Source organism: Peromyscus eremicus, chromosome 23, assembly GCF_949786415.1.
Source record: "Peromyscus eremicus chromosome 23, PerEre_H2_v1, whole genome shotgun sequence".
Classification (NCBI taxonomy): domain Eukaryota; kingdom Metazoa; phylum Chordata; class Mammalia; order Rodentia; family Cricetidae; genus Peromyscus; species Peromyscus eremicus.
The window spans coordinates 25,019,353-25,030,747 of record NC_081438.1 but is presented as its reverse complement, the minus strand read 5'-3'; the positions used below and the strand labels follow the sequence as shown (position 1 = coordinate 25,030,747).

General features: G+C 49.4%; 1 protein-coding gene across 1 annotated transcript in view; it reads right to left on the bottom strand.

Annotated features, from left to right (window-relative positions):
* Positions 1–8,947, bottom strand: part of Rhbdd2 (rhomboid domain containing 2) — an 11,668-nt gene extending 2,721 nt beyond the window's left edge. Inside the window, 3 exon segments of the mRNA XM_059249457.1 lie at positions 1,316–1,466; positions 4,315–4,722; positions 8,719–8,947. Of these exon segments, the coding sequence (XP_059105440.1) occupies positions 1,316–1,466; positions 4,315–4,722; positions 8,719–8,896 (737 nt within the window). The 5' untranslated portion in view covers positions 8,897–8,947.
* Positions 8,948–11,395: the final 2,448 nt, after the last annotated feature.

Sequence of the window (11,395 nt, the reverse complement as noted above, 5' to 3'; positions counted from 1 at the left end):
ACTAAGATGGAGGCAGTAGCATGAGAAGTTCAGGGTCATTTTGATGAAAGAGCTATTGAGGAAGGACCGGGCTACTGGACGCTCTGTCTACAAATAAAAAAACAAAACAGATACACACACACACACACACACACACACACACACACACACACTAAATAAATAAATAGCACAGAACCCAAACTCAATTATTCCAGTTCAACAAAGCTTGCTGCAGACATTGGGAGTGGAGGAACCCCCCCGCCGCCCCCAGTCAGGGCTGGCCCTGTGGAGTCTCTGAGACACAGCCGGAATGAACACAAGCGGCAGAGGCGGCATGGGGAAGGAGTCCCAGCAGGCTCTTCCCTGGACTGTTACCTGGGATCACATGTCCTCTCTGGCCTCCTCTATAAAGAAGGTGTGAGAACTCATAAGCTCTGGCAGCTTGCCTAGCAGGGTTTAAGAGCAAACAAGCCCGGACAGGAAAAAAGTCAGCCTCACCTACTCTTGTTGGGGAGCCAAGAAACTCTCCTTTTGGGGGAGCCAAGAAACTCCTTTCAGGTTTCCTACCCTGACACCTACTGAGCAGACTATCCAAGCCTGGCTCACTGCCACAGCTCAGTGCCACCCACGAGTGTTGCTGACTAGGCAGTGTTAGGACTCTTACCTCTCCACAAACCACTCAGAATCACATCCAAGTGTCTTGTCTTTAGCCACTCCTGCTTGGTTCATTTTCACACAGGGCAGCAGCAGTGTTCAGAAGGTATTTGTGCATAGATTCTTTCCTTATTTGCAGTGCTGGAACCCAGGGCCTCCCCTGAATTAGGTAAGTGCTCTACTGCAGAGCCACACCCCAGCCCCTCACTGGGGGACTCTAGGCAGGTGCTCTACCACTGAGCCACACCCCAGCCCCTCACTGGGGGATTCTAGGCAGGTGCTCTACCACTGAGCCACACCCCAGCCCCTCACTGGGGGATTCTAGGCAGGTGCTCTACTGCTGAAAGAGAACTACATTACTTAGCTGCACAGAGCTGAGACACTGTGTTCCCGCTCCTGTATCAGCCGAGATGGACCACATCCTTTACTGTGTCTACAGTTGTTCTTGGAATGAGGTGGAGAGCGGGCCGTGGGATTATATCCACAGCCAGGTATCTTAGGACAGACAAGAGCCTCCCAAGTTCAAAGCTGACCCTGGCTTTCTGACTCAAGAAAACCAAAGGCAGGGGTGGGTGTCAGCACAGTGACAGAGCACCTGACTAGCACGGGAAAGGCCTTGGGTCCAACTCCCAGCACAGAAACCAGCCAAGCCACCAAACAGGCGAGGGGACTCATCACTTACTTCCGGCTCTGGGATGCTCTTCTTTCGGCAGAAGAACCTGAGACGTACTTGAACAGGGGAATCCTCCTCATGACACTGAAGGGGAACTTCTGATCAAGCTTCAGGGCCACTCGCTCAGAGAGGTCCAGGGAGTAGCAGTAGGTGAGGCCATCTGAGGTGGGTGTATTAAGTAAAATTGAAGGCGGCAGGAACAGAGGCAGCTGACATGCCCTTTGAGGACCCAGCCCCCGGGAAACACAGGTGTGTGCCTCAGTCTCTGTAGAGGCCTGAACATTCCCATCAACACGCCTCACAGGAAGCAATGCCACGCGAGGTGTGCATCAGAATTCACATGCACCCCTGAGCCTTCCAACCATAGCCACGATGGTTTTTTCTTTCTGTTTTGGCTTTTTGAGACGTGATTTCTCTATGGAGCTCTGTAGACCAGGCTGATCCGGAACTCAGAGATCCACCTGCCTCTGTCTTCTGCGTGCTGGGATTAAAGGTGTGCGCCACCACCACCCAGTTTACAATCCAGGCTTAATATAACACAGGGACTGGTACACTCCTGGACTTTTGCTCCAAATCAAAGGTGCTCTGCCTCAGTGTGACCAACTGAACTTCACACGGCCTTTTGGTGAGGGAGGGACATATAGGTAGCCTAGTCTGGCCTCGTACCTCAAACCCCTTGAGGAGGAGGCAAGTTCCAATGCAGCTTCTCCGGAAGCATGTTCTCTATGTAACCACCATCTTTATGTTAGTCCACCACTGCCTGAACAGCCTGTTCCACAAACCCTTCTACAAATTTTATTACATACATACTCTGTATGTAATAACACAGTGTGTGTGTGTGTGTGTGTGTGTGTGTGTGTGTGTAGGAGGGGTTGGGAGAACAACTTTATGGAGTTGAAATCAACTTTCCACCATGAAGGTCCCAAGTTCAGGTTGTCAGGCTTAGCAGCAATCACTTTTACCCAGCAGGCCACCTTACTAGCCGCCCTTCAGCAAATATTACGCATCTGTTTTATGCCTGCACCAAGGGGTAAGTATTTATCCAAAATAGTGTGGGTGAAGTATCTCGGGTCTCACAGGTTATTTGAATACTTGCGTATGTATGACAGAATCCACTTATGTTCCACTTGTACAGCCTGAGGTGACTTTACACAGTATTTTGGGTACATCCATGTCCTTACTTTGACTACAGTCAGGTCAGGTACAGAATGTTCCATTTGTGTCATAATAATGGGCAAAACATTGCAGATTCTGGGGGTTGGGGATTTAGCTCAGTGGAAAAAAAAAAAAAGAAAAAAAAAAAAAACCATTCCAGATACTGAAGTATTCTGGATCTCAGAATTCCTAATTAAGGAGGCTCAATCCCTAATAAATGCCAGATAAGGTAATGCTGGCCTTGTGTAGCTCAGTAGGGACTTGACCAGAGGGCCTAGGTTGGATCCCCAGCCCCGCCTAAAACGGATAGTTCCGGTACTATCGGCTGAATGTAATCCCAGCTACTCCAGAGGCTGGAGGACTGACTTCAATCTGCTGCCTCAGTCAGCTCCAGGCCCAATGAGCTACCTTCGACCTTACCTCAAAACTAGAAGAGGCAAGCCGGGTTCGTGCACACACCCACACCTTTAATCCCAGCACTTAGGAGGTAGAGGCAGGCGGATCTCTGTGAGTTCGAGGCCAGCCTGATCTACATAGTGGAGTTCCAGGCCATCCAGGGCTATACAGTGAGACCCTGCCTCAAAAAGAAGTTACCAGCCAGGCAGCGGTGGCGCATGCCTTTAATCCCAGCACTCAGGAGGCAGAGAGCCAGGTGGATCTCTGTGAGTTCGAGGCCAGCCTGGTCTACAGAGCGAGATCCAGGACAGGCACCAAAACTACACAGAGAAACCCTGTCTTGAAAAAAAACAAAACAAAACAACAAAAAGTTACCGTTTGAGGGCAGGGGAATCTAAAGATGGCTTCATAGTTAAGAGCGCAAACTGTTCTTCTAGTGGACTCAAGTTCAGCTCCCAGCACCCACATGGCAGCTCCTGTAACTCCAGTTCCAGGGGACTTGACATCTTCTTCTGGCCTCCTCAGTGACAGTATGCAGGTGCACATATCCACAGACTTACCCATAAACAAAAATAAATCTTAAAAAAAGGAAGAAAGCGCACACCAAGAAATTTATAACTGGGGTATGGAACCAGGTATGATGGCAAGTGACAGTAACCCTGGCACTCAGGAAACTGAGGTGGGTCTTGAGTTTGGGTCTAGCCTGGGCCATATAGCAAGACCTTATTACAACCCCTTTCCCTCTGAGAAAAAAGAAAATTAAGGGATGTAGCTCAGTGGTAGAGTGCCTGTCAATCATGTACAACGCCCTGAGCTTCATGCTCTTAACCCAGCAAAAAGAGAACATCTCAGCAAGCCCAGGTCTGTTTCTTAACCCGTTCATGAACATCTCCAGGTGATGGACTTCTCAGATTCTTCCAATGAACACTCTGTATGGAGGCCAGAGGCCAACCTCGGGTGTCGATGCTCAGGAATTAGGGTCTCTCACTTGATCTGGAATTTACCAAACTAGGCTGGGCGTGGTGGGCCAGTGAGCCTTAGGGACTTGCCTGTCTGGACCTCTGCAGTGCAGGGATCAGAGATTACGTTGCAGGGCTATGGATTATGTCAAGCCTGCACAAATCCTTTACTGAGGAAGCCACCTCCCTGGCCTCCTCCAGTGAGTCTTCACACTAGAGTTAGTTGAGTAGATTACAACAGAAAAGCCAGGCCAGTATAATTAAGCTTACACCGCCAACCGTAAACTAGATGGGTTTGAGCTGGCCTGGGCAGGCAACCATATTCGTATTTTCCAGACGAGTTCTGGTCCAGGGAGGGAAGGAGAGCTGCCCGAGGCTCCGAGGTTTTCAAGGCGGGGGCCAAACCCAGACTGCTTGTGTACTTGACATCCCACACCCTCCAAGTGGGTCTGCCCTCTGGTGTAGCTTCCCTCAGCACTTCCCCTCCAGGAAGGATACACGACAGGCCGATGAGAAGGCCAGAGACATTACTCAGGAAGGAGGTCTGAGGGATGAGCCAGGAGGCACACAGCAGCAGCCACGGCACCAGGACGGAAGGCACCACCACGCCAAACACCAGGGCCCGCCTCATCCGAGAGCGGACTGAGGTGAGTCCCAGCATGGCGAAGGCCACGGGGGTGAACCCTCTGGCGTCCTCCACCTCCCCCAGCTTGGACAGCGACGACACGGACTCGAATGACAGGTAGATGATGGCGGAAGAGACGGTGAAGATCAAGGTGAAGAAGCAATGGCGGACGGTACCCACGGTCCTCTCGAAGTTGCCGGCGAAGCGCCAGATGATGATGGCGCCGCAGAGCAGGGAGACGGGGTTCTCGTAGACGAAGATGTAGGTCACCAGCCTGTAAACTAAAGACGGGTTTGGGTGAATGGTCCAAGGCAGTGCTGTTCCAACCAGGGGCAGCCAGGTCCCCCGCCAGCTGGGGAAGGGAGCCTTGAAGCCGGGCGGGGCTGGAGCTCAGTTGGTACGGTGCTTGCCCAGTGTGTACCCAGCCCTGGGTTCCGTTCCTAGCACCACACACACCACACACAGGAAGTGGTGGTGCACACCTGAGTTCGGCACTCAGGAGGTAGAGGCAGGAGGATCAGGAGCTCAAGGTCATTCCTGGCTACACCGTGAGTTTGAAGTCAGCTTGGTCTACACGGGACCCTGTCTCAAAAATAAAATAATAAACAGGAAAGTGAGAGAAGTGTCCGCCATTCGAGGCATAAGTATATAACATAACCTCTGCTTCTTCCTGGCCCTGGAGACAGGGTTATCAAGACCAATTCCCGTGATTCAAAGCATGAGCATAGAATGTAGTCTCCATTCCTTCCTGGCCCTGGAACAAAGATTGTCTAGACCAATTTCTATGTGTGAAAAAGAGAACTTTTTCTGAACTTGTCAAATGCTTTATTAACATTGTTTTAGGGATCTTTTCAAGATTCTCTGTCGTTTTTGTGTCTCTGTATAGGTGCAGGTGCCTGGGGAGGCGGGAAGAGGGTGTTGGACCCCCACAGCTGGAGTTCCAGGAGGTTGTGAGTGAGCTGCCCCATGGGGAGTGCTGGGAACCGGACTTGGGTCCTCCGCAAGAGCAGCAAGCTCTCTTAACCATCTCTCCAGGGCTGTTAATACTGACCTACCTCACCGGGCAACTGAGGGGTAATTAACGGTAAGAGCTTCAGGGTGGACTGAGTGGGGGTCAGTTAACACTGTGTGCCCATCTCCTCAGCTGTTAATTCTGGCCTCTCCTTCCATTGAGGCTGTTCAAGGGAAGAAAAAAGGAATCATGAATTATTTTGTGGTTTATAAGGACTATAACGTTATCATTAATAATACACAGAAATTGGACGCCTTCTCTAAGAACGCATTTCCAGGTTTACAGGTGGAGCCAAGATTTATATGCCATAAGATACCAAAGAAAGACCTTTTCTCTCTCTCTGCTGTGAGACAAGGTTTCACTATGCGGCCCTGTCTGGCCTATAGTTACGTAGATAGACCAGGCTGGCTCCTGCTTCCTGAGGGCTGGGATTACATACATAAGTCATCCCACTTGGCTTTTTTTTTTTTTTTTTTTTGAGATAAGGTTTTGATATATAGCCCAGGCTGGCCAGGAACCCACCATCTTTCTGCCTCAGCCTTTGAGTGATGGGATTACAAGTGTCTGCCATCAATGATTTCCTAAGCACAGAGTTTCTGTTTTGTGTGATGGAAAAGCCCCACAAACGGACAGTAGTATTAGGACATAATATCATGAATGTAATAAATCAATACAATTAATGTAATTAATGAATATCATAAATATAGTTATTGAATAAAAAAACCAAGTGGCTGCCATCCTATTTGGTTTACACTTTTTATTTTTCTAAATACAAGTTATCAGTAACACATATAATTTTTAAAAACTTTATTGTGGGTATACGAGAGTGCATGCATGGCATGGCACCCCTGTGGCATTCAGGGAAAAACCTGCAGGAGTCAGTTCCACCCATATAGGTCCCAGGGACCAAACTGCAATTCTCATGATTGGTGACAAGTGCCTTTACCTGCCGAGCCACCTTACAGGGCTCTAATGCACTCTTTGTTTGTTTATTTGAGACAGGAACTCACTATGTAACCCTGGCTGGCCTGGAACTCCTTATGTAAACCAGGTTGGCCTCGAACTCATAGAGATCCGCCTGCCTCTGCCTGCCCAGTGCTGGGATTAAAGGCCTGGGCCACCACATCTGGCTCTTTAAGGTACTTATCTCTCTCTGTGGGCTGAAACCTTAACATGAGAGAGAAAGATGAAGTGATGGTGTCATTTCTTAGGAGTGTAAGACTTGGAGGGGGTCTTGACTTTGTCATAACCAGGCTGCCTGGGCTCAGTTGAGTCCAACGACCATATCCTCACAGCTTCAATTTCCTCATTGGCAAGTATCAGGTCAAGCCTGAGGCCTTCAAAGGTCCCATATGCTGTGGGATGTTCTGTATGTCAAATATGTTGCTCTGATTGGTTAGTAAATAAAACATTGATTGGCCAGTAGCCAGGCAGGAAGGATAGGCGGGACAAGCAGAGAAGAGAATTCTGGGAAGTGGAAGGCTGAGTCAGAGAGACACTGCCCGCCATGACAAACAATATGTGAAGATGCCGGTAAGCCACGAGCCACGTGGCAAGGTATAGATTTACGGAAATGGATTAGTTTAAGCTGTAAGAACAGTTAGCAAGAAGCCTGCCACGGCCATACAGTGTGTAACCAATATAAGTCTCTGTGTTTACTTGGTTGGGTCTGAGCGGCTGTGGGACTGGTGGGTGAGAGAGATTTGTCCTGACTGTGGGCAAGGCAGGAAAACTCTAGCTACACCCATATCTCTCCCTGTCCATGAATCCCACACTCACACAGATAGGGTTAACTACGAATGTGATGTGGTGCATGTCTGTGTCCTAGTACTCAGGAGGCTGAGGCAGGAGGATCATGGGCTTGTGGCCACCCTGGGCTACACGGTGAGTTCTGGCCATTCTGGTCTACATAAATAGCAACACCCTGTTTCAAAGGAAAAAGGAAAAAAAGAGGATATGTGCCTCATCTAGACTGGCATTTAGCTGACTGTAAGAAGTGCTACGTGCAGGGCTAGAGAGATGGCTAGAGAGATGGTTAAGAGCATCTGGCTGCTACTCCAGAGGTCCTGCGTTCGATTCCCAGCAACCACAGTGTGGCTCACAACCATCTGTAATGAGATCTGGTGCCCTCTTCTGGCATGCAGGGAAACATGCAGGCAGAACACATTATACATAATAAATAAACTTAAAAAAAGTGCTACATGTTTCCAACAGAAAGGAAAAAAGTTTCAGCTTTAAGCTTAAGGGGAAAACCCTCACACCCTAGTCAAGACTCTTGAAGCCTTCATTATTTGCTGGACACTTCCAAATTGAAATTTTGTTGTTTTTCAAGACAGGGTTTTTCTTTGTGTAGTCCTGGCTGGCCTTGAACTCACAGATTCACCTGCCTCTGCCTCCCAAGTGCTGGGACTAGAGGCGTGGGTCATTACCGCATGGATCCCAAATTAAAGGACTCACATATATAAGGGCGTGCGAATTATATATCCAAATCTTAGTTCTAAAACAGCATACTAAAAACAAAAAGCTGGGTTCCTATCTCACTATTCTGATGTACTAGCTCTGTGATTCTCTGTATTCAGCCTCAATTTCTGGTAAACAGGCAATTTAATATGACCTGTCATGAAATGAACGCACAGGCCTCTGTTACCTTGGGAGTCACTAGGGTTTCCCAGGAAAGAATGAGAAAGAAACAAAGGCTAGGAATCCTGTCTTTTACAAAAGGATGATTACAGACGTAACTGGTCTGAGAAAATTCTCTCCCCTGAGAAAACAAACACTTTACCGGGGGCAGAAGACGGCCCAGCCCCTTTCCTCTTTCCACGAGCTGGAATTAAGAGTCAGGGTTAAGGTAAAGACGCAGCACAAAATTCTAGACTCGAGAGGAAAAACCATTCATGCAGGTGACAAGAGACGAAGTTCAACTGTCACGATGAAGGTGAGAGACGTTTGTTTTGTTCCTGAGGGGCTCAGGCCTTCAGCAGATGGGGGTCTGTATTTATAAAACTGGAGGGGCGAAGGAGGGGGATTTATCCTCAAAATCAAAGAATGAATGGGCCTGGGGGGGGGGGGACGACACATGCAAGGTGGCAGTTTGGGGTAGGAAAGGAATCGGCGAAAATGATGATGAGACTTTGGATAAGACTTGCTGGAGCTCCAAGCGGGGAGGTCAGTGATGGGCACGGAGGCTGGGGGCTGGCTGGCAGTGAGGGATAGCTGGGGTCCCTGGGTTGAGGAAGCGCGCCATCCCCGCCCAGCCCCTGCTCACCTTGCCAGTTGCGCAGGGCCTCGGAGCGCAGCGACAGCCCCGAAGGCGCCAGAGGTGGCTGCAGCAGGAACAGGCGGGGCCCCGACACCAGCAGCGACAGCAGAGCGGTGAAGAATGTGGCGGAGGGCACCTCGGGACACGAGCACCAGAAGCGACTCGCGGGCCCCGGGGCCGCCATGGCCGCCAGATCTTCCCGCGAGCCGCCTCGGCACTCACCGCCCCGCCTCGGCAATTTCCGCCTCCCTGCGGCGGTCTCCCCTGGCAACAGTGGAAAGCGGGCTTCTCAAGCCCCGCCCCCATGGAGGAAGGACCAATCCCGTAGGGCCATCCGCCCAAAGGAGGCTGGGTGTTGTAGTTTCAGCGCGCCCTCTGCGGGCCAATTTTCAGTTTCCTTCTACTTTCTCTCTTATTTATTTTTTTTTTAAATTTAATTACATCTGTTTATTTGTTTGAGTATGGGCGAGGGGCACGTGCGTGCAACGCGTGTGAAGGACAGACGACAACTTAAGGGAGTTGGTTCTTTTCTTCCACCTGTGGGTCCTGGGCATTGAATTTGGGTTATTTGGCTTAGCAGCAAGCGCCTTTACCTTCTCGTTACCCCTTTTTATTTTCACTTTTAGTTTTTTAGATTTTATTTGCTATTAACTCGTGAGAGAGTGTGTGTAGGTGTATACACATGCACCTTTACTGTCAGCCATCTTGAAGATACGTTCCCCCCATTTTTTTTTCAGCCAAACTCACGCTACAGACCGGGCTGGCCTCGAACTCACAGAGCTCGGCCTGCCTCTGCCTTCCAAGTGCTGGAATTAAAGGCGTGCACCACCAGGCCCAGCTCATTGTGGCATTTTCATACACGTGTAATACGTGTGTATAATGTAGTTTGGTCATATTTGATCACAGCTCCATTATCCTCTCTGGTTTTCCCACCTAGTCTCCCTTCTGCTTCCATTTTTCTTTCTCTCTTTTCCTCTCTCTCTTTCTTTCTTTCTTTTTTTGATGACCCAATGAGTTTCATTAAACTCACTTACAGAAGCAGGGTAACGGTTATTTATGGAACATGGGCACCTAACTAGTAGCTACACCACTGAAGAAAACGTCTCTTCCTCATCCATTAACTGCCAGTAGATCCTCAGAGAGGGGGTGGGGCCTTGAGAGCCACTCCCTCCTGCTGTGGGTTTTTGTTTTTTGTAAAGACGGTCTTATGTAGCCCAGGCTGTCCTGGACTCACTCTGTAGCCAAAGTGAGTCTGGTCTCCACCTGATCCTCCACCTCCAGAGTGCCGAGATTTTAGGCGCGCACCACCTCCCACAGTTTATACAGTACTGGGGCTCGAACCCAGGGACTCGACTGAACTGAACTGAACTTCCTTCTCAGCCCAGCCAGCTGTAATGATTATGACGCCTTGCGGTCCACAGAGCCCTATTCTCTCTCACACACACAACACTTGTGTTTGACTTTATTATGCCAAAGAGGAAACCAAGTCTTGGAGGGTCCCTGAGTGATACAGTTAAGTAGCAAAGGGAGGATTAGAACTTGGGTCTTCCCACCTGATTGGCCAAGAAGACAGCGTGGGCATCTTCTGGAGATGGATTGAAGAGGGATGAGGAGGCGAGGGAGGACGTCAAGAGTTACGCATGCGCTGTGATGCTTTACTGAGATCGGCTTTCGCCCTTCACAATTAGAACAGCAGCAGTTCCCGCAGAGAAACCTATTTCAGGCGGACAATTGGAGCATCCTCTCTGAGCTGTAAGTGCTTTAACGGGTGAGGTCGCTTCCCGATGAAGTCACCGGTGGGAAGAGGGAGTCAGGGATTGAATCCCAGTTTGCTGGGTCCCAGGGGCAACTTCAGATGTTCCTTCCCAGTATGTTTTGTTTGGGCAGTACTGGCTCTACCACTGAGCTAAAGCCCTTCTTCCCAGTATTCCTATATGCATTAATAGACTCCTGAAGCCTGGAAATGGTGGCGCACGCCTTTAATCCCAGACACAGGCAGGCAGCTCTCTTGGGTTCGAGGCCAGTTTGGTCTACAGAGTGAGTTCCAGGACAGCCAAGGCTACACAGAGAAACCCTGTCTTGAAAAACTAACTGACTGACTGACTGACTGACTGAGCGACTGACTGACTGACTGACTGACTAACTAAGAAGACTCCTGGAAAATAATCAGATGTAATCAAGAAACCGTCCACTTGAATCCAGCCCCCAAAGAAACAACAGCGTTGCTCACATAACATCTACCACTAGGGGGCAGCACCAGTTACAGACTCAGGATAGGAATAATGAGAGAGATTGGTTTTTAAAAAGGAAGGACTGTGGGGAGGTGCCCAGCCTGGGGAACTGAGTTTGACCCCCCGACCCACGTGGTAGAAGGGGAAGCCGGAGAGCCGACCTCTGCAAGCTGTCTTCTGACCTCCACACAAGCGCCCACCCACACAGACACAAATAAATAAATGAACATACTAGAATGGAAAACCAAAGAGGGCGGGGGATAGGCATGGTCTTTCTTTCTACACCAACCGCAGCTCTCATTTCAAAGAGTTTATTCTTGAGCTAAATATAGAAATGGTTTCATCAAGCTTTAGTAGCTATGGAACAACAACAACAAAAGGTCATAAACCCAAACAACTTTTTTAGATGCATTGTTGTGACCACACGGATGTTCAAAGTGGGTACTATTCAA